The 23,104-nt window shown below is 54.0% G+C and overlaps 1 protein-coding gene across 1 annotated transcript in view; it reads right to left on the bottom strand.

Annotated features, from left to right (window-relative positions):
• LOC119102762 (papilin) overlaps window positions 1-23,104 on the bottom strand; it is an 82,129-nt gene that overhangs the window by 47,769 nt on the left and 11,256 nt on the right. Inside the window, exons 2-3 of the mRNA XM_037226217.1 lie at window positions 14,689-14,769; window positions 3,291-3,431 (exon numbers count right to left, since the gene is read on the bottom strand). Of these exons, the coding sequence (XP_037082112.1) occupies window positions 3,291-3,431; window positions 14,689-14,769 (222 nt within the window). The remainder of the gene's footprint in view (window positions 1-3,290; window positions 3,432-14,688; window positions 14,770-23,104) is intronic.

The following is a 23,104-nucleotide window of genomic DNA, read 5'->3' as shown; positions in this document are numbered from 1 at the left end:
CTCTCTCTCTCTCTCTCTCTCTCTCTCTCTCTTCTCTCTCTCTCTCTCTCTCTCTCTCTCTCTCTCTCTCTCTCTCTCTCTCTCTCTCTCTCTCTCTCTCTCTCTCTCTCCTCTCTCTCTCTCTCTCTCTCTCTCTCTCTCTCTCTTCTCTCTCTCTCTCTCTCTCTCTCTCTCTCTCTCTCTCTCTCTCTCTCTCTCTCTCTCTCTCTCTCTCTCTCTCTCTCTCTCTCTCTCTCTCTCTCTCTCTCTCTCTCTCTCTCTCTCTCTCTCTCTCTCTCTCTCTCTCTCTCTCTCTCTCTCTCTCTCTCTCTCTCTCTCTCTCTCTCTCTCTCTCTCTCTCTCTCTCTCTCTCTCCTCTCTCTCTCTCTCTCTCTCTCTCTCTCTCTCTCTCTCTCTCTCTCTCTCTCTCTCTCTCTCTCTCTCTCTCTCTCTCTCTCTCTCTCTCTCTCTCTCTCTCTCTCTCTCTCTCTCTCTCTCTCTCTCTCTCTCTCTCTCTCTCTCTCTCTCTCTCTCTCTCTCTCTCTCTCTCTCTCTCTCTCTCTCTCTCTCTCTCTCTCTCTCTCTCTCCTCTCTCTCTCTCTTACCCCACTCTCATTCCCTTGGTTTGCCCAAGATCGGTGATGGGAAGACAAAACGATAAAGTTGTCTGCATCCTGTTCGTCTCCACCTCTTCGGGGATCGGTGGACGAATCGACGCGTCATTGCCCCCATCCCTCCTCCCACTCCTTTCCGGCTTTCCCAGGATCGATGGAGGGATACGCCATCGATGTCTACCCCCCCCCATCGTGGCTCTCTCAGGATTGGTGGATAGAACAACACGTTATCCTTGTGTAGCAATTCACGCCCTGGCTCTCCAAGGATCGGTGGAGGGCACGGTACGTCATCGCTGTCTTGCGCTCCTCTCTCGTTGGCTCTCTGGGGGCCAGTGGGAGGGCACGACACATCCCTAGCGCCGGCAAGTCTGCTATCGATTGCGCGGGGAGGGTCTCTCGTTAATGCGCTGGAATCGAGAGCGATTCGTCATAATGCTTTGGCTCGGCTAAGCAGTTCTGAAGCATTGAACATCAGAACGACGAGTCAGTTCTGCAATTCCGTGAAACGCAAACCACATGGTCCCTGAATTACACTCATCTTTAACTGTGTAACTGTTTTACTGCTCTCATCAAGAACAGTTATGGTCCCAGCGTTTGAGACCTTACAGCATCAGCATGCGAGTGTCATAGCAGTATTTCGGCGGTAGCAGAAGCAACGATTTCATACACAAAATTATAAAATACTTTGTTTCATATTCATCAAAACTTATGTTACAAAACATTGAAGGTGCATAAATATAATGAGCCCTCTTCAGCTATCTGTTCTATTTTATGACAGTCTATTTCTTTGACAGTCTTATGACAGTCCACTTCATTCACAGCTTTGCGATAGAGCTTTCTAAATATGACGTGCCCAGAAGTTGGCGTTTGGACACTTCGCAGGCCTTTGGAGGCCTCTTCAGTTGTTTTTGTTTTTGGTAATACCGCGGCGCGGCGCGCCTAAGCGAAAGGGTGGTGCGGAAACGCCGCAAAAGCCTCGGCTGGCAGCGAACGCTTTTTGCATACAAGCCTCAAACAGCGGATATCTCCGGAAAGATAAAACAAAAACAGCAGTTCTAATCTGCCTCTCCGTATCCCCACGAAATCTGGAAGTAAGAGACCACACAAACTTACCTGGCAGACGGGTTTGGCGCCAGAGTGAGCCAACTTTGCAAACAACTTTATTAAAAGCGCCGGGTATCAGCAGCCGCGGCCGAGTGGCCGACAATATCACACCGCGCTCCGGGATGCATTCGGCGTCAGATGAGGGGCGGCGCGACCGAGAGCGGCGCCGGGATTACCGCGCCAGAATCGTCGAGTCGAGGCTGAGTCAGCCGCCGGCGACGGCGAAACAAATAGCCATGGTCGAGTCGGCGGCAGACTCGGCGACCGCGGGCGGCCGCCCCGGCCGGACGGCGCCGGCGCCTCCAGCCGCTCGACACACGCCACCGACAAAGGCGCCACGGAGCGCCCACAAAGGCGTCCCACGTGGTGTTTCACACAGTTACCACCGGCCGCGTTGACACAGGATCGTGCGCGGCCCTTGTCGATGCCGACGACGATGACTGTCCACAACGATGCGGAGCGTGCGCGCGAACAAGGCTTGCCGCCGAGCGGAGTGACGGCGGGGGCGGGGGCGGGGGCGGGGCACTGGGATGGCGCAGATGGAAGTGACTGGAGCCAATACGGTGGCCTTCGTCACTGGTAAGAACCAAGTTGTGCCGCAAGCGTGAATAGGAAAACAGCCTAAGGCCTTGTTGCAGATGCAGTGCATGAGGTGCACGGGGTGAGAGATTGGTCATCACATGTTTTTGTTCTTCGCTTTGCACTCTTCATTCAATTTGCAAGACCAACACAAATGCTACCAAATCCCTAAAAACACACTTCCGCCGGAAGTCAGACTGATCCTGCCCTGAATGTGTTGAAAGCACGTGACGCTGACTTCGGCAGTAATCGGGATCGTATCCGATAACCAGATGTTTCAATCTACCCACATGAAACTACGCCGTCATCTCACCGTAATCCGATTAAAGAGTGCAATTTACCGTGGCTCATTAGCGTGCCTGAGACTTTTTACCGAAGCGTTCCGAGGCCTCTTTATCACTAAAATCCGTGCAGTTGCACTTGCAACGTATTTGCATGTCTAGTGGCTGGCGGCCAGCAATGCAACGCGATGGGTTTTGAATGGCATTCCAATTACCGGGCTATAAGCCAACATAACAGTGTCCAGATTTCGTTAACACTAAAATGTGGAAACATGATGCTCGGTTGTAACATTTCACTGACGCAAGCAGACCCGACCGTCGCAAAACTCATCGGAGAAAAATCCTCGACCTCTCTGCATCGTTGTAATTAAATGCGGAGAATATACTATAAAAAACATCCAGGATATCAACTTATCTATAAAAAACGTGTACCTTTTCGAAGAAATTCGGTTCAAAGTAATTTGCTTGTGCATTTAATCAATAATAAGCATATGCTACTGCTGACAGCCAAAATGAGATTAAATTCCTTGATATGACCATATAGCTGCCGCCACAAGGCGCACATGGCTTTTTGCTGGCTGCAAATATGTTACGGAATATCACTTCTCACAACCAATAGTGCTGGCTGAAACACAGAGTATATACACAATAATAACGAGTGACACCGTATGCATTGCTATATTCTCTCGAAAAGTGACTCATCGGAAGAGCAGAGGGCGAAGCTGAGGCTGACCTGCATGTTGCACATTTGCCGCTGGACGCCGAGGCCCGGACAGCCCTGGGCCTCGTGGCAGGGCCTCGTGCGGCGAGAGACGCCCCCGTCGCAGGGCTGGCTGCACGGCCCCCACTCCGACCACTCGCCCCAGCCGTCCGCCTGCGGGTCACGCCACGGTCAGAGGTCACAGCCAGGTCGCAGGGTCATGACAGTCACGGGTCACAGGCGGGACACGGGCCACAGCAGGGTCACAGCACGTCTCCTCAGACGACCAGCGCAGCAATGCTCCAAATGAATCTGAAACGCCCCTGGCATGTTATGCTGCAGGGGATGGCCTGCGAAAAATCATTTTGGCATTCAATATCTAGAAAGTTGATAGATGTGGTTCTGATTTATTTTGTTCCTTCTTTGCTGGTTTTCCTTTAACACTGCGATAATTTTGAAAAGTTGTGATCTTAATACTGCTCAATGCAGCTAAATACCACTGATGGTACTTCCATTACGGCAGCGCTTTTGTCCACGGGATTACATACGAAGACAACGAGGAGAGGTGACAATATTTCAGGCGCTCGCGATTTGTTCGGGATGAGATCCTGCTCTTAGGAGCCAAGATGTACTGCACGTTTTTGAACTAACATGGAAAACTCTTTGGTATGCGGAATTCCGTTAAACCCTGTTGAGACCACACGAGGAAATAAGCAAATGCCCACAGTGGGATAAAGACGGGCCAGAAATCTCCGAAAGCGTCAGCCATCATCAAATCAAAGAAGTCTGCCGATCCCTGCGCTAGTGTCACCGAAATAACACCGCAAGGCATGCTCCAGACCGGCCGTTGTCGCCGTGAAGCCACACGCGTCGCCCAAACCGGGCCGCTGGCGGCGCCCAGGGCCGGGGTCCGGCCTCGGCATCCACCGGTGGTGGGCGCGAGCCTCAGTCCCATCAGAGGTTGTGATCACCGCACGACAGCCGGCCGCGGCCGTAGCCGGGTCAATGTCGGCAGCACCGCTTATGCGGGGCGGCGGCGCGTGCGGCGGAGGCCGCGGCTTCAGCCCCACCGCGTGAGTAGTAGCACGCTCGTCGCTTTCCATCCCGTGGAATGAAGACGGCTGCACCTTTCAGCTCCTGCAGGCTAAGGACCACACCTATCCAGCCCGCTGGTCGTGGCAGGCCGCGGTCGCCGCGCGGCGCACTGACATCACAGGAGCCGCCCCAATCGGATCAGATTGGGTCGGATCGGATCAGTGGGCTGGCGGCGGCACAGTCGGTGGTTCTGCCCTCGGATGCTCGCCAGCGGCCCCGGCTCGGTCGCTCCGGCGCGGCGGCAGGGGACCACCCTGCGCTGGTGTCCGGCCCGGGGCGACCTGCAGGTCGGCGGACTCCCACCGGCTGGGACACGGCGGCGGCGCCGAGGCATTGTCGACGACCCCGCGATACAGTCACCTTAATGAGGTCAATTACGGGCCGGCTGCACATGACAACCACCGGCTCGCACAATTAGCACAAGCGGAGCCGTTTACCACCCGGCGACATGCCATGGAAAACTTAGCCCCGCCCACCCCCGCCCCGCCAGTCCTCACTTTAGGCCGGCCGCTGCCAGTTGACGTGACCAGGTGGCGGCGAACGAACCACTAGGCAGAGGAGGTGCAAGGACCAGTTCGATTGTCAATACACTGATTGCAGTTCATGAGCGGAGACTCGCCGCGCTTCTCTGCACGAGTTAAGCACTGGCAAACTTCACAATGCCATGAGGTTTGTTCAGCTTGGCACTTCCGTGTGGCAGCATGCTCAGCGTAATCCGGAAATGTCTGGAACATTAACAGCTGGTGTTTTCTAAGCGACAACCCTTGACTTATGATGGAGTGTCCGCCATAACACAAGCCAGCCATAGAAAAATCGATAGAGGTTGCAGATGGAAGTTGCACGCCATATATAGCGTGATATTGCAATATATGTCCCTCAAAAATCATGTTAAAATGCAGAAACACGGCTCACGTGTTACGGTGTAAAAGCGTGACAAAAAGTAAGGATGGCATAGTTTAAAAGTATGACAACAGAGTGAAGTCATGTCATAGAAACATTATTGACAGATAGACTTGCCGCGCACCTTTTTCCCGTTCCACCGGTGACCATTTGTTTCTTTCGCTGTCATGGGAGAGATTAAGTTGGGATGAGTCCATACCCTACTCAGAAGATTTTAGTCGCATCAGCCTTCGAAGGCATGACGTCAGTGACCAAGATCTGCACTAAGAGCGTACCGATTTCAGCGACGCTTCCGGTGGTGCATGGCTAAATCGGCTCACCCTTGCATCATTGAAGGCATCTTTTCGGAACACTCTAAGATATTTGAGCCGTTACCTGGTGGGATGGGTTCCTCACCTGTTCTCGGCGAGGGATCTGAATTAATCACAGCAGGGAAACATTGTTGAGCAGTCCACGTCTTGCTGATCCAAGCATTTGTGCCCGCAGGAGACATTTGCCTAAGCGCGAATACCCAAATGCTGATAAGGTCCAAAGCCCGGTATTGAAGTTGAAATACACCTTCGTTGGACATGAACGGGACAATGGCTCCGTCGCAGAGCAGAAACTGTCAACCGCCACAGAACACAGAAACTGTCAACCGCCACAGAACACGGAAACAGGTGTGACGCATGCGGGTCTTTTGGCCGGTAAGCTGCGGTCGCGGCTAGGCACCGCACGGGCTGAGGGTCGCCATGCTGCGCAAGTTTTGTCCGTGTGGAGTGGTCACTATGGTTCGCCACTCAACATCCGCCAAGCGTCTCTCCTTTGTTCTCGCGCCCGGGGCGCCGCACCAGAAATAGGTGCGATTGTTTGTCTGGGCCTTTATTTGAGCGAATCACTGACCAGCACGCCACCTGAATGCCGGATGGGCTCGGTGCAGTCTGCTGGGACTGGGAGGTGGGGCTGCTGGGCGGGGAGGCTGGGAGAGAGAACGTACCACCGTATCAGGGGCCAGCACAGGCCGTCGCAGCTTATCAGGGACCGGTGAAGACCATTCCCGGCGCATCGGTGACTAGAGGAACCATTTCCTGCATTGGCAGAGACCAGTGCATGCCATCGTCTTTCCGTATAGGGAAATAGTGGCGATCATCCCCCGATTAGCTGTCGGCGCAAGATGATCGCTGTTGTAGAAACGCCCTAGATTCAGATATTATCACCAGATAATGCCTCACCAAATCAGGAGCCAGTGCCGATCACCAACCGCCTTATGAGGGACTGGCGAGAACTATCACCGCCTTTTGATGACCCAACCGTTCCATAGCTCAATACAAACCATACATGACTGATCAGGGATCATTGCAGGTCATTCCATGCCTGATAAGGGGCCAGTGAACACAATTTCCGCCACATCAGAGACCAGTGAATGCCATTACTCGCGCAACACAGGCTGGGCACGGACTGAACTGGTCTCGCCATATCAGGGACCAGTTCAGGCTCTCCCCGCCGTATCGGGGACCAGTTCAGGCCGTCCCACGCTGTATCAGGGACAAGTATAGGCCACTTCTGCCGGATCAGGGACCGGTTCAGGCCGCCCTCCGCCTTATCAGGGACCAGTGAAGACCCTCCATGCCTTCATGAGGGACTAGTGCGGACCAGTGCAGACACGGGCGCGAGTAACCCACATCCAGAGGCTGGATCATGAGCCGCCGTCATGATACGACATGCTGTCAAACGGCAGAGACATGCTCTCTGACATCGGCTCGACGCACCACGGCCGTTCAAACCAGACCACTACTGGTTTGAAGATTAGACCACTGCTGGTTTTAAGACCACCACCACTGCATTTGTCTTCGTCACGGGCACAACACGACACGTGACGGCGTGCAGGGATGCGCGTGAACTGGCTGGCAGCGGGGCCGTCTGAAGAACGGCTGGCATGCTTCAGGTGATGGCTGGGTGGTCAGTTGCCTGAGCGTCGTCGGCAAGACAGTCAAATCAAAAGTAGGACTTCCGCAGTATCTATGGCAGACTCGTCACTGCTCACAATGCATTGAAACAAAAGCGCGGTTAGAAAAAGTGGGGTGAAGTAGCTCATCTCATCTTATTCGCTGGGTGTCATAGTATGCTATGACATTACATTGGGTATCATCATCCAACAACTTGACTTGGCTATGCGCTTAACCACACAGTTGTATGAACAAGTCAAACAAACTGTCCGTAACTGTCGTAACTGCTCCGAAGTTTTACCCGAACCAATGGTTATCACTTCTTGCGAGTCCTACCGGATTTGGCATTGAGTGCTAGGCGGCGTTGTCCAGCACAGTTTGACTGACCTCACAAAGTCCCGCCCGTAAACCGTCTTCGACGTCTGAAAACGGGCATCGGAGCGTCTGGATGGCATGGCAACCACGCCGCGACTCTCACATCATGTGCAACGGCTCGATAATGCTTTCCAACTCCCGTTCAATGCCTCACGGAACAACGAGCGGACGCCATCAGGACGGCAGCTGGAGCCCGGCCCGGGCAGCCAGGCTGCGGGGCTGCCCGTATGCGGGCCAAGTGTCCCCGACCAGCTCACGACCACGCCACGCCCAGGGTCCAGGGCTCACGTCATTTGCTAATTTGGTACGGAAGTGTCTGTCCAAATTAGACCATACTCATGGGAATTCATCGACCACGATGCCGTGTCCGCAGGCTTTGAAGATGAATCATGATCCTTCCTGTCGGTATAAGGGGTGCTTTGCCACTGCATTGCATGCGTTCGACGCCTCACGTGATTGGGAGCGGTAACATTTGGTACTGGAGTTTACTGTAACACGATTTAGTTGCCCTCATCCATTAGGACGATGAAAAACACTCGGTCTGGGGGCCGCTGAGTATGATTGCTGGCGGTGAAAATGAGCATTTGTACCCGGATACCTTCATCGGATACACAACAGGGTGCAGGCAAATGTGACAATATTATCTCGTTGTTGTGCGGTATGCGGAGGTTGCCTTGACCAAAACGTCTAGCGAGATGATTAAGGTATTTGCAAGCAGGCTTTTTGACCAGGCGTAGTTTTCCAGCAACATTGTATAAAAACAAAAGCCAGCTTGCCCCTCGATTCACGTGGGAAAACTTAAAATTTCCCAATGGCGAAAAAAAAACATCTGTCGAAAGCCCACCCAGATTCTGGTGACCTTTTTACATGTTTCTAGGATTGATGCCAGACCTTGGCCTCCGGGAGCAGACAAAGGCATAAGCAACCAAATGCTCACTGTACGCGAATGCCAATCCATAAATGACTCAACGATCTTAACGCTGACTGGTGTGGTGACTACGCTAGTAACCGCTAGAAAACTAAAAGCTACCATTCCCTGCGATCCAATTCCGAAGTGATTGGGCTATGACCATAAATGGACGCGATAATTTGATTCACTGAGGTTAATAATCATATTGCGAGAGCAGTGTCAAATTTTTGGTCACTCGACGAAAAGGCAAATATTTCCCAATATTTCTATTCCGTGCATCACTCGGAGGGACGGCCAGTTCAATGTATTGTCACTTCCCATTTGTGTGGGTTTCCAAAAACGCCTGGCTTCACTCACGCGGATTTTGACCTCATAAACATAAATATATCGACCACGTCTGCGATCGCCTCGGTCGACAAATAGGGCACAAGATCACTTGCTGGTTAGGGATGCAATCCCAGCACACACGGGCCATGCACATACGTCTGTGATCTCCTCGGTCCACCACTAGGGCACGAGACCACTTGCTGGTTATAGATGCAATCCCAGCACGTACGCTTGTAGGAGTAAGGCCATCCAACCTTATTTTACCTTTCCACGTTAGCGATATTTATTCCAAATAAGAAAAAAAAAACAATACAATATGTGCAACAGGCGTTCTGGCCAAGTTGATGAGCACATGGTATATTACAACTAATGAGGCCAGTCGGGATATCCATTGCGGTCTTTCCGGAGCCAAGACGCCTGCCGACGAAGTTCCGAGGGAGGCACCGGGGACGGCTGCACCCCGTCGAGACTTTAGCCCTGCCGATCTGTTTTTGGTAGGCTCATAAGTTGGCCGGAATGGCCGCCAGTGAAAGGTCGGGGAACACACAAAGTCGGCCGCCAGACCAAACGCCCGGCGAAAATGAAACACATACATCACCAGGGCGCATATGAGGCGGCGGAGACACACGCGTGGGGGCTTAGTCGGGCCCGTGCCTGTCGGCCAGCCAGCGCATACCAAACCGCCGCCCGACGCTCCGCTGCCGTCCGCCGCCGGCGCTCATAATGCGATGTAGCACGACGCTGGAGATGCTGCTTCACCTGCACACGCCGAATTAAAGCGCTTTGTGATCTCAACTAAGCTAGGTCGTGTTGTTTATTTTGGTGGGGAGCCTGCAGTCATGCAATTCTTGATTCCGGTTCTGCCTAGTCCTCCGACCTGCAGGGACCTACTGCTGGGGCACATGCCGGATCAAGCGGGCTCCGTCCTCAGTTCCTCCCCCGCGCGTAGGTCTCGCTTGCCGCTGCTGGCCGCTGCGGCAAGGACAGCCAAGTCTTTCTGACGCGGCGCGGCGTCAGCGGCGCCAGCTGGGGTATTCATGGCTTCGCGAGCGTCGATTGTAGGTCGAAACGGGCCCGGAAATGTGTACTGACAATGTCAAACCACATCCGTCCGGCAATGCTCAACCTTCATTCAGAACTTAATAGTGGAAAAATTGATAAGATAGTAATGAGCATGCGCGGTTACAATTCTTGGAATGAACCCGACGCCCGGCGTTGCAGTCTCCGAGGTTCGTGCGGCGTCGGTCTCTGGCGTACGCTAAATGGTAGCCAACAGGCGAGCAAAACCCATAACGTTCCTATGAAAGGTGCACTTGAATGTTTAAACATCTATGAAAACGCTTAGAAGGCAGTCCGGGTGAATGTTTCATCTGTGCGACATTAAGACTGACAATAGGAGCGAATTAACATTTACAGCGCGATCAAATGGTGTTGGAGCCTGGCGGCGGAACTGGAAAAGTAAAGGTAAAATCTACGCTTCCCGTATTGCTGTCACCGTTAAGCTGTTCAGAGGCCATCCCAAGAGATTTACAGGTGAAATATACAGCCAAGCCTTATCTTTGTACAATACAAATTAACTTTGAACGAATTTCGAAAGGATGATTTCACGACGGTCGTTCCCGTGAGCCCGTGGTGGCTGGCACCTGGTGTTTATCTGCAGCGACCAACACCGTTCGGTTTTACGGAAACTGCAACCCCAGTCCATTGGTGTTCTGCTCCTAAGATTGCGGGCGCGCGGGCTCAAAACACTGGTATGGAATTTGTTTCGCTAGTTGATTCCGCAAAAGGTTGATGTCCTTGGCCAAACATAGGCTGATCCTTCGTCATGTTTTACACCATTTCGATGCACTCTATTAAACACTTATGAGATCCTTGCCTTTTTTCGGGCACGGAAAAGCTTGTTATTGGTTTGCTCAATGCTTTATTGTCACTGTTGCTTCGATGATGCACGTTCTGGTATGCAAGCATTTCTAAAATTTTAGACAACCTATCTTTATACCATATTTTATGGATCTGATCCCCACAAAAGCTTTTCAGGTTCACGTGCTAGACACATGACAGTTCTTAAATCCGAAGCTCAGTCCGGTAGACAGCAATTTGTTTATTCAGCATCATTATTTTGTGCAACGTGCAGTGCGAGAACCCGATTCAGTTTTTCAATTTGTCTTCAACACAGTCGAAATCCTTGAAGCTTGTGGTGCCATGCGTGGCTGTTGTAAGCTGCCAATTATCTCACAGCGATTTTGATCCACCTGCCTCTTAACTCAGACGTTTCCCACTTTGGAGCGGTGTTGTGGGCTGAGCGGTGAGGTACTGTGGTGGTGAATCCCTCGCGTGTGATGGTCGTAAAGCCTTCACCACAGGGGCGTAGTTTCGCAAAGCAGGTTTGGAATACTGAGCGAGGGAAATGGCTTAAACTGCCCCTAAAATACACTAAAGACAAGCTTTTCTCCGGATTTGACCTACTTTCCTCCAAAGAAGTCTGAATAGGAAACTACACTCCTTCTCAAATACGTTTCGTAACTCTATCTCGGCGGGAGAAGTTGTAATTGAGCGTCATTGTCACTTTCTTGAGCCTCGATGGTCACCACCAGGTCACCACCAGGTCACCGGGTTTCAGAACCCGACGTAGGATCGACGTTGCGTAGCTTTAGACGTTAATGAATGTGGATAGCGTGGGAAACAAAGAGTGTAAGTTGATGTGCACGACTCATATACAAATTAATCAAAATGATTCTTCATATTATATCTTGATGATGCTACCGTGGTACTACCCAGTGCTGTGATTCAACGTAAATGGTCCTTAGGTTTCCAAAGAGGGTGTTTTTAATATTCTCCAAAGATCGGACACTCCTATTAAAGGTAAAGCGATTAACAGAATTACGTTCGGTTGTGTCTGGCTGGAATGCGTTGGTGTGAGACGTGGGCTGGGTTGGGTTTCATAGGGCTGATCTGTGCACAGCTGAAACATCTATACGCGTACTTTATGCATAAATAATCATATGCTGCCTTCGTTTGTCGTTTTGCTCTCCTTGAATGGTTGCTGTTGACGTTGATGCATTCGTCAATAAGTATTTCTTACATTGTACAATGCCACTTAAAAAGAAGATGCAACTTTATAGCACTTCGCGCATGCAAGATCGGTGACCAGGGGTACCTTTTTGGGTGGGGTAGGGGGCTGGAGCTCCCATCCAGCTTGAGAAAAAATCGGGTAAAATTCGGGGATGAACCTCTTTTTCTTGAACCTCTGAACCTCCTCTGGCTTATTTTCTGGGAAGGTTAGTCACTTTTTACTGCTCAGCCCCCTTATTTTTCAAAACAGCACCTCTGCTTTAACGAGAGAAGGGGATAGAGCCAAGTGATCCTTACTGCCGTAAAAGGTCATTAAGAAACACAAGTGAACTCCTACAAAATATTCTTTCCCACCGTTTTCCCAAAACGAAATCCGATATGACGAAATCCGACAGGACAAAGCCCGTTTTGACGATGCGTTCCAGACTACCAGCATCGCGCCGAGGGACCTGCAAGCGCTCGCCCGTTCGTCACAACTCTGTCAGGGTCTATTACGAGACGCCTCTGTCGACTCGTATCTGTCGAGACGCCTCTGTCGACTCTGACGCCTCGTATCGAGCTCCGGTTCCACTGAACGCCTGCCGCCAGGTGTTCAGCCAGGCGTTCTGCTCAGAAGCCTCCATATTGCCGAAAGTCTATGAACTGAGGTGAGCGGCTAACCAAGTTGCAACTGTGTGCGATTTGGAGTTACAGTATGCCGTGCAACAAGCTGGACCACTTCAGCCTTACTTGGAGGACCGCAGTTGAAGTCGGTGACAATATGGGGAGCATGGCAGCAAGCGACGTCGACAATTTGCTCACACTGTAGATCATCATCTCTGACCGGCGCTAGGCACGACTTTACGCCTGGTCCGACTGGTGATGCGAAACAAATCCTAAAAACGGCAGTGCATTGCACAACGCTGCAGGCGCGGCGGTGAGCAGCGCCGCTGGCCGATGGGGCGGGGAGGGCAGACGGATCGGGCCGGGGCGGGACGGCCGATGCCCGGCCGGCGCGCGCTCAGCGGCTCCACACTGTCACAGCACCTCGGGCCGTCCAGCGGCGCAGGCCAGCCGAGCACGAGCAGACACGGACGGGACTGACCATCTCCCCGGAGACTGCGGCTCTGTCTGAGAAGGGCGGCGCGAGCGGTCAGTGACCTCTGTCTCGTGGGGGTGAGAAGTGGAAGGCTCTGGTGGACGCCGGAAGTCAGTAGGGCAAACTTTGCCACTTTACGGCTGATATCACGTCTGGTCCCATCGGGACATCGACTGAAAGCGGCTTCTGATTCCAGCTATAGCGGCAGTTGATTGCTGCCCAGCTGAGTGGGGAGGACGCAGTGCAAGAGATTGCGGCAGCTTGAAGACAATTTAGATGCTTTAGCTGACAAGGCCCAGTCGCCCACAAAGAGGTCCATAATACAGTACGATAATACACGATTGATACGCGTCCCAGTTCCGTCCTTAGCCATTCAGATAAACATTCTGCATGGTCCATTAAAGCCGCATATTCATATCTATCACTATTGTGCCGTTTCCCACTTTATCAAACTCAGCTCCACTCGCGGAATTCTAGCGAAGACATATTTCAGTCCCATAAAAGAGCGGGCAGCCGCTCGTCGGCGCCGAGCCCCCGTGCTTCTCACCTAAATCATTCCGTTCCGTCCCGCTTCTGCGAGAACGCGGAATCCTTGCCAAACCCAAACGGCCTTCACCGACGACCCGGCAAAAGCCCATGGCCGCCAGCGTCTGGACAGAAATGCTGTATGGCTCAGCGCAGCACCACACCGTTACCAGTGAAGCCCTTACTCAGCACAGGGATGTCTGTCAGGTATGCCATCTGAAATTTCCGCAGAATATGCACAGACTGCAGGTAATGGCCCATTGCCGGTGGCATTGTCAGTGGGCCATAACCCACGCCGGCAGCTCAGTGCCGGCCCATGGTGAGTGACCACCACTGGAGCTCCAATAATGCGAGTGCAGAGCCCCACTTGAGAACCGAGGCGCCGCTGGAGCCGTTATGAAGTGATAAAAAGCCCCGCCATCGCCGTCCGAGCCCACTTGGAGTGGTATATAACAGACGCATCGACGCTGGCGTCGTGCCAAGAGCAGCTTCAACATGGCGTTGAGGAGCTCCTCGGCGACATGATTCTCTTGGCTCTGTCAGACCAGCTTTCATTTAACAGCCTCAAACCAGCGCAGCGCGCACGCTGAACACAAGTCAGTTCTATTATCGCGTTATACTGTAGTAACTTTGACATTGTTGCGCGATTTAATCCTGGCACTGACAACACAAGGCAGAGCGGACGGTTATTCTTATCCGTCAAGAGGCTCTCTCAAGAAGAGTTCTCTAGACTATGGTGAGCACCAGCACAGAATCTGCTCCCCTGCCCGGAGCCTTTGTTTGTGGTGGTCGCGTGATTGCTGTAACAACACGGTACATGCGCTGCCACCCGAGGAGATGGGTCACCGATTAGACGACAAAAAGCATTAAACCCAACCCCATTGCACTGCTGTACGTCTCCACCGCGGGTCTATGTCTAAGCCTGCCGAGCCGGTGTGAGCATCCGTCGCATGCTTGTACGGTGCGCCCCAACGCTGCCGCCTCTCCCATAATACCGCCGTCTCTCCTACAGCACCGCCGCCTCTCCTACAATACCGCCGCCTCTCCTACTTACCGGAGGAATTATGCCAGTGCCGGGGACCTCGGCGCGCCGTCCCGAAAACCTGAGCGCGCCAGATAATGATCGGGGCGGTGCGGCGAGGGTGGCGCGCCGCGCGGCCGCCCACCTGTGCGCGGGCATGATTTACAGCGGCGCGGCGTATCAGCCGCATCTGCGGCACTCACCTGGCGCGCAGGCGGCTCGGCGGCGGCGGGCAACAGCGCGCAGGCCAGCGCTAGCCACAGGCACGGTAGGCTCCCCGCCATCTGAAACACGGCAAAGGGCACCTCTCAGTCGCTGAGCGGCGGCGCCATCAGCCGCCATCTCCGTAGGAGCGACAGCGTTCCCCCTTCCCCCCCCCCTCCCCTGCCCCCCTCTCGGGCTGCCATCGCCGCATTCCGACGGGCGGATAAAGCCGGCCGATCACATGTTCGGAGGTGTTTGTGATGCTGTAATTGCCGCGTGCGCCGCGACGCGGTCCGACCGATTGGTGGGCTTGTTGTGAGGGCAGGGTGGCGGTGGCGTCGCGGCCGGGGAGCCGGCAGCGACCGACGGCACGCGCTAAAAAGCCACAGACATGATAAGCCACATGACATCTACAGTGACAAACATCTTTATTTCCGTTACAAATGCTGTATCACAAGCACGGATGGATTAATTGACAGCGTTACACAGCGACAAGTAACGGACGGAGGGCTTATTCAAACCACACGTGGCGTATCAATGGGCAGGTCTGTTCGTGCTACCGGTGACAATTCTGTGAGTCGCGTCTCGAGTGCGTGATTGTTTTCTTTTCGGGCGTCGTTGTCGGTAACTCCATTCCCGTTACATAACCTGCCGTTTCAGGCTTTTGCCGAATTCGACATTTGTCGAATCATTTCAAAATTCAGCTGATTCAATGGAGGCGAAACCGCTTCAACCAGGACAATTCCTTTACTTTGGGAAAGCCGCCTAGTAAAAGAGTTGACGCGGGAGAGAGAATTCACGTGGTAAGGACAAAGCACAGGCAAATCGAAATCGAAGCAAAAAACAAGAGTTCATACATGATGCGTGTAAGCATGGTTCTCATTGTTCTCGTCGACGTACTTGGCGCGCATTTTAAAACAATAACTGAATGAAAGCGAAAATGGCAAGCCAGTACTGCACGCCACCATCAAAATTTCTGATATTGCGACATTGCAGGTCGTTGCAAGTGAATGTTGCATCACTCATACTCGCACTCGTTTGAACCCGCCCACTCGACACTGCAAACACTAATGGAAAATGAAAGTTCTGCACGCCTTACGCAGGAGAGCTGTTTCAAAAAAACGCGCGAGAGCCGGCATAACAGCCCCCGCCTCTAAAAGCGAGGCGAGCGCACTCCACTATCTGCGCGAGAACCGGCTGCACGTTCGCGCCATCGACCTCGCCCCCTGATTCAGCGGGCCCAGTGAGCCCGCCGATCAGCCCTGAAGCAGCGGCAGCCGCTCCCGGCCGGCCCGGTCAGCCCGCCGAACACGCAGTCCAACAGCGGCAGCCGCTGCCGGCCGTGATCTCAGGCCCGCACCAGGTCCGACGGCGCGGCGCCCTCTGAGGGCGAGCCGCAGTGACAGGGCCAGCGGCCGGCCGCCGACCGACACGTGTTTGACATTAGCGGACGGCGCTGACGGCCGGCGCATTACTGGCTGCGAGCGGCGCACGCGCACTGGCCGCGCTCCCAGCTGCGGACAGTGTGCGGCCGGCCGCAGCTGATGTGGGAGCCGAGGCCCGGCCTCTGGCGGGCCCCGACAGCGGCCTCCACGCCTCTGCTGATTGAGTCGGTGGAGAGGAGCGGTGTCCATCCAGCTGCAGCGTGGACTGGGACACTACGGGGCTCAGGACGATATAGCTGTTGTGTGTGGGATGGGACAGCTCGGGGAGCGGGACAAGGTAGCTCCGGGTGCGGGACTGGATAGTTCCGGGTGTGGGACTGGATAGCTCCGGGTGCGGGACTGGATAGTTCCGGGTACGGGACTGGATGGCTCCGGGTGCGGGACTGGATGGCTCCGGGTGCGGGACTGGATAGTTCTGGGTGCGGGACTAGATAGCTCCGGGTGTGGAACTGGATAGTTTCGGGTGCGGGACAGCACCACTCTGGGTTCAAGATGAGCTGTTCGGGTTGCAAGGGATTAAAGAGTAAGGTGGTGCAGACAGCGGGCAAGCTGGAACAGGTGCGGAGCGGGGGACGGCGCAGCTCCAGGCGTCGGGCGGGGTGCGGCGGCGCAGGGTCGCGGACCGCGGCCACTTCGCTGCGCCGGTTCAGTGACCTGCAGGCGGCTCCCGCGCGAAACTCAACCCCGCGCTCCGCTTCAGCCCCGTGACACCGGGCCGCCGCCTTTTTCACGTGCAGCCGGCACAAACAAGCGTTCGAATGTCGACAGGAGCAGCGCTGGCCCACTGAGGTGGCCCCGGCGCCGCACACGTGACCACCAAACACCGGCGACACCCTGATTCAGGGCCAGGCTATCTGGTGGAAAAAGTATGGAGGGCGTGCTTCGCAATGACGGAAGTCGTGGCGCGCAGCCGCCGTATCGAGCGATGCAGAACGGCAAGCTGATACGAGAGCAGCGATAAAATGGAAGTGCAAACAAGCGAAGATACAGGACTACGAGATAAGCTATGACAGCATCTACTCATACCTGTTTGAGTCAATGCAATCATTTTGGGCTACTTGCCATAGAATGCCATATGGAATACAGCAGCGATCACAATAAAACAACTTGTGCTAATCATGCCCAGGAATTATTCCGAAAGAAATGAGCATATCAAATAATTATTGTAGCTTGTTTCTGGGAGGACCCGAGTATGGTTACATGTAGATGTGCTCCCCCTCAGACTTGAAGGCTTCCAGCATTTTCAAATCTCGGGTCTACAACCTTACGATTGGCAGACCAACGTTCTGACCTCAAAAACACTGATGAGACGGGGTGGCGGGCTGCTGTATCGGTACATCGACTGATGTATGGTGGCTTTGATGCCTGCAGCTTCTACAAACCTGTATCGTGCATACAACTGCAACATTCATGTCATGTAAAGTACACCTGCTCTTTTCGATACTCAGAACACTACGATGCACGTTTTGGAACAAACAAAACTGTGCGCAGTTGGTGCTGGGACATCTGCAGCCGTGCCCATCAGCTCCAGTCACCAAACCTTCACAGTTCGGAGAAGTCAGAAGCAAAACACGGGTGCGATCGCGCAATCTGTCCGCCGGGTGATTTGATGAGAGTGGCTCTTCTGCTCCGGTCGGGACCCTGCACGGAGTTACCGGGAGGAGTCTGGCACGCAACAACGGACCTTGCTCTTCACGGAACACGACAGCAGGCTTTCCCATGCAAAACTGCCAACAGAACGTTCCGAAAGGCGATGCTGCACCAAAGAGAAGAAAATTAATTTGCACGGCCGGTGGGACCCTTGCGTGACAGCGGGCACTGCCTCTGCAGTTCCACACAGACAACCGACTCATCCGAGACAGCCAGAGCCTTTGCGGCAGTCACAGCCATCTGCCGGACCGGGCATCCACCTTCGAGGTCACCGGAGTCCACCGGTGTCCACCGGCAGTGCCGGAGTGCGCTGGGGCGGTCGGCGGCCGCAGGGGCATTATCATGAGAGGGCTGAGAGGGGGCGACGAGCCGCGCCGCGTCCGTTTCGGCCGCGCCGGCGGCGCCAGCGCCCCGGCCGGCCGACGGCGCCTAAGCCCGGCCAGGCCCGCAAACAAGCCGCCACTAATTAGTGGGTGGGGCCGGTCCGCAGCCATCGGCGACGGCTGCCGCGCCGCATCCCGCCCCGGCCGGTGCCTGCGGGCGGGCACTGGGCATCTTGAGCCCGACGGGGGCACGTCCTGAATGACGGCGGCATACCAGAGACTGATGGGGAGTATCCCTGAATGCCGGCGGCCTACCAGAGACTGATGGGGAGTATCCCTGGATGCCGGCGGCCTGCCAGAGACTGATGGGGAGTATCCGTGAATGCCGGCGGCCTACCAGAGACTGATGGGGAGTATCCCTGGATGCCGGCGGCGGGCCAGAGACTGATGGGGGTATTCCTGAATGCCGGCGGCGGGCCAGAGACTGATGGGGGTATTCCTGGATGCCGGCGGCCTGCCAGAGACTGATGGGGGTATTCCTGGGTGCCGGCGGCCTGCCAGAGACTGATGGGGAGTATCCCTGAATACCGGCGGCCTGCCAGAGACTGACGGGGAATACCACGGGACTGGCGGCGGCCTGGCAGAGACTGACGGGACTGGCGGCCGCCAGCTTCGGTGGACGTTTGAAGACTGACCCTGGCTAGCTTGACCGCGGCACGCTGACAGCGCTGATTAGAGTGTGCAGCTGGACAATGGTGTAGCTGGCTCTACTGTGCAGCTGGAGGCTGGCAGCAAGCGGCTGTGGAGTGGAGCTAGGGACGACTAACAGTGGGCAGCTACGAAACGTAGCTGGACGCTTGTAATGAGAAACCGGCCTTACTCCACCAAAGGGGCTACGTTCGGAGCCCTGGAGCGCTCCCGCCCGGTCGCTGCCGCTCGACACTGACCTGCCGCAATGGTCGGCGGGCAGGCGGACGGCCGCCACCGCAGCCGGCTTCCCGGAACGGCGGCACGGCACGGCACGTGCAAATGAACAGCAGCCGGCGCCCCGAGCAGCCGGGGCGCCACGAGTGCTGACGCTGAGGATAACGAGCCGGCCGGGCCGACCGAGCCACACCGAGCAGCCGCAGCCAGCCGAGCCGCTACTTGCCAACCAGAGCCGGCGAATCACCGGAGCTGACGGGTAAGGCGCTGCGCGACAGCAGCTGGTGACGAGCGCCGCAGACGCCGCTGCGGCCATCTCAGGTAACGAACTCGCCGGGTTTAACGGAGCATCCCGCGCCACAGCAGCCACGCACATATCAGCGAGGAGAGCTCACGAGCGACCAGAACAACAGAGAGACAACGGAGCCTCGGATGTAAAGAGAGTTTACAAGATTTCTCTGGGGAGAAAAGGCATGGTTTTCATCAGCACAAAGTCAGCCGGTCAGTTCGCTCGCCAGCGCCTCTGCGGCAACATGTGAGCCATGCTCCTGGCATGTCACCCCTGGCCCGCCGGCCGGTCCTGCCACAGGGCACGCCGCTGACTCTCGAGGCTCCATCAGCGCTCGACACCGCCGGGGCTGGTCCTGCCGCAGGGCACGCCGCCGATTCTCGAGGTCCCATCAGCGCTCGGCGCCGCCGGAGCCGGATCGGATCGCAGGGCATGCCGCCGACTCTCGAGGCCCCATCAGCGCTCGGCACCGCCGGAGTAAGATCGGATCGCAGGGCACGCCGCCGACTCTCGAGGCCCCATCAGCGCTCGGCACCGCCGGAGCCGGATCGGATCGCAGGGCATGCCGCCGACTCTCGAGGCCCCATCAGCGCTCGGCACCGCCGGAGTAAGATCGGATCGCAGGGCACGCCGCCGACTCTCGAGGCCCCATCAGCGCTCGGCACCGCAGGGGCCGGATCGGATCGGGCCGACACGATCGCCGCCTCCAAATGACGCAGGCCTCGCCGGTTCAGACTGTATGATCGCTGCAACGGGAGCCTTTCAGAGAGACGGGTCGCCGCCGGCGGCGTGCGTGAGATCCTGAGGCTGGCAGCGGTGAATGGCGCCTCTCAGCATTGACATGGTAGCAGTCTCCCGTGGCACGGCAAGCAGAGGAAGTGAATCACGTTGGGGGCGCGGCTAGTCGATGCCCACCGGCCACGTGTGTCTGGTTTTCAAACACAGCCCGTCCTAAAGTTCTGCAAAAAGGAAAAATCAACCCACGACGCCAGAAAAGTGCAGGATGTTTGTTTTACAAACGTCATATGAGTGGTCCTGGATGAAGTCGAATAACGGTAATCAAAGGGAACTCGTTCACGTGCTTGCATGTACTAATGCGTGACTTCGATGCATTATGCACGACATTTGCCCATGTGGTTGCATTGAATGCTGACTTAAAGTGCCTTTATGTGGCCTGCGGATGATCTGGCGTGATTTAAGTTACGACAGTCTAGGCCGTTGAGAGCGGCAGCCCATTTCCGGACCGCGCCACGCCAGGTCGTGAACTGACACCAAACCGTGATCCAGGTCGAACGATAATGGCAGGACAGGAATACAGCGCTGGGTTAGCAGTAGCCTGTCACCCGTGTACCAGTGATAGGAGTAACCTGTCACTCGTGTACCAGTGATCGTGATAAGTTTATCGTAACATTGGCATCTCTGAATATTTTTTTATGAAAACGCGGGAATAACAACATGACATTGGTTATCGAAGTGAGTGTCAATTTGTTCGTGATTGGTGGCTTTGATGCACAAAGTCATTCATTAACCATCTCCAGCTGATCTCACAGGAAAGAGATCCTTTTGACAGCCGGTTTTACCTATTGTATATGCCCTTGAGGAAAACCTTCCCATTAACGTTATGCTAACCGCTGAAATAGGCTATTTTCAACTTTTGATGCCACCATCTTGCAAACATTCAACATCGTAGCGTAAAAGTTTGAAATATGATACGTTTGAAGACAAAAACAGTCGCATGTTGCCCAAATATTAAGGGTTTTCGTAAGAAGCGCACAAATATTGGAGGCTAAGGATGAAGATCATGTCACAAGGCGGTGAAGTTAAAATGCAACAAGAGGTAAGAACATATCAAGAAGAACATCTACGAAGTGGCAGATGTCGTTTAGTTAAAGAGTAGTGAATCATTAGAATGGACTGCGAAACGAAGTTGTAGGAAGCCCCACTCTAGCAGCATTCGAACATATTTTGGGCAAGTTCTACCGGTCTAAAGATCTCATTTATAGCTAAATTAAGGTAGGCCAGGTGATACTATTGGTGTCAAGGGTGGGTAAGGAACCTAAGGTAGGCCAACCTCGATGGGCTCTTTTGGCTCTTTGTTGGTCTGACCTCTTTATATGCTTAACATTCTTTACGTGCTTTGATCTGTTCAAATCCAATATGCGCCCTGGAATATTAAAAACAGAACCTATGAGGATAAAACTGATTACCTTACTAGCATCAAAGCTTATTTCGATACTTGGGCGAATAGACAAAAAATACAGAAAAATTCATCCATACCTAAGTCATAACATATCGAACCAAGAATAACTGAACTGACCACGGCATTACTGTCATTCAGTAACCTAGACCTGTCATATTGTGCCGAACAACTCCTTGCGTGTGCACGTTGATATAAGAAAACGTTCTATCGTATGACGACCTTTTGCACCACTTTTGCACTGCACATTCTCTGAATGTAGGAGTTCATGATCAATGTCTGTTGCGGTCCCTGTTGTCAAAAATTTCGAAATGATCATCAATAACTATTTCACACAAGCTGTCATGTAAGGGGCGTGATGGCTGAGTGGTCAGCGCGTCGGATTGTCACGTGCGGGCCCGGCTGTGAAGATTGCGCCATGGCAGCTGCACGCCACTATGGTCAATGCAGTCGCGGGTTCTTTATAAAATGGGCGTGGTGACGTGCGTAGTGTTGCTTTTTTAAAATTTCTCCAGCAAAAAAAAGCAGGTTGAGTTTTTACCTCGGCCTGATTTCATAGTTGAACGTAGGATATCGGAATTTTTTTAAATTATACGTTGTCGCATAGGATAGAACGATTCCACAGAAATCGTCTTCGCTGACAGTCATGGGCTGACTTTGACCTGCCATAGGTCAGTGACCTTACAATTTTTATCTTAAATTCATCAAGTCAAAAATATAAAAAACAATTGTCTGCCCCCATGCAAAGTTTGGCGCGGGCACACCGCGTTATTCGAAATTATATTGTCAAGACCTTCGGAGGGTCAAATCAGCCCCATCCGAGCGCGTGTTGATTTCTAAGAAGCGTCATTTAAGGAAGATTTGATTAATCAGTTGTCCCCCCCCCCCTCCCCCCGGTCAGCCTGCCGAGCACGCATCCGCCAGCAGCGGCAGCCGCTGCCGGCGTTTAAGGAAAATTTGATTAATCAATTTCCCCCTCAAATTCCTCTTAACGTGAGCCCCCTCGACCGCCCCGCACACACGCGCGAGCTGTTCAGCATGCCGCGGGTACATGTGAACACAGCGGAGGGCCGCCTTTTCGGTAGGCTGCTCAGCGGGTACATGTGAACACAGCGGAGGGCCGCCTTTTCGGTAGGCTGCTCACGGAGACGAACGCCTGTTAACCCCTCGACAACAGCGGGGAGGACTTGTTGAAAAAAAAACTTTACATGGTTTAGATGCAGAGTGATGAAGTACACCACATCCTTGCTCATATACATTCGAGTCTTAATTATTCCTATTTATCTTAATCAGTGATGTGCGAAGGCAGCGTGTTGTTTTAACCACAGAATTTGCCTGCCAGTGTACCGTTACTCTGCTGTCGATGAGTTGAGCAAACAAGCAGAACAAAGCCTTTCCCGCACAGTGAAATCGACGACGGTCGCGAATGGCACGGCACTTTCACGCCCTCAGTGAGCGGCGTTTTCTGAGCCGATGGGATTCTTTATGAAGAGTGACTTCGTCGTAGCTCATTGCCCGAGCAAGCACCTCAGTCCACGAACCATGAGTTCCTTTTCTGGGATTTGATGGGCTACCCGCAGGACTTTG

Source organism: Pollicipes pollicipes, unplaced genomic scaffold (genome assembly GCF_011947565.3).
Source record: "Pollicipes pollicipes isolate AB1234 unplaced genomic scaffold, Ppol_2.1 Scaffold_5724;HRSCAF=6776_pilon_pilon_pilon, whole genome shotgun sequence".
In the NCBI taxonomy this organism is placed as follows: domain Eukaryota; kingdom Metazoa; phylum Arthropoda; class Thecostraca; order Pollicipedomorpha; family Pollicipedidae; genus Pollicipes; species Pollicipes pollicipes.
The sequence above is the reverse complement of the archived record's forward strand: the minus strand, read 5'-3'. Positions and strand labels throughout refer to the sequence as shown.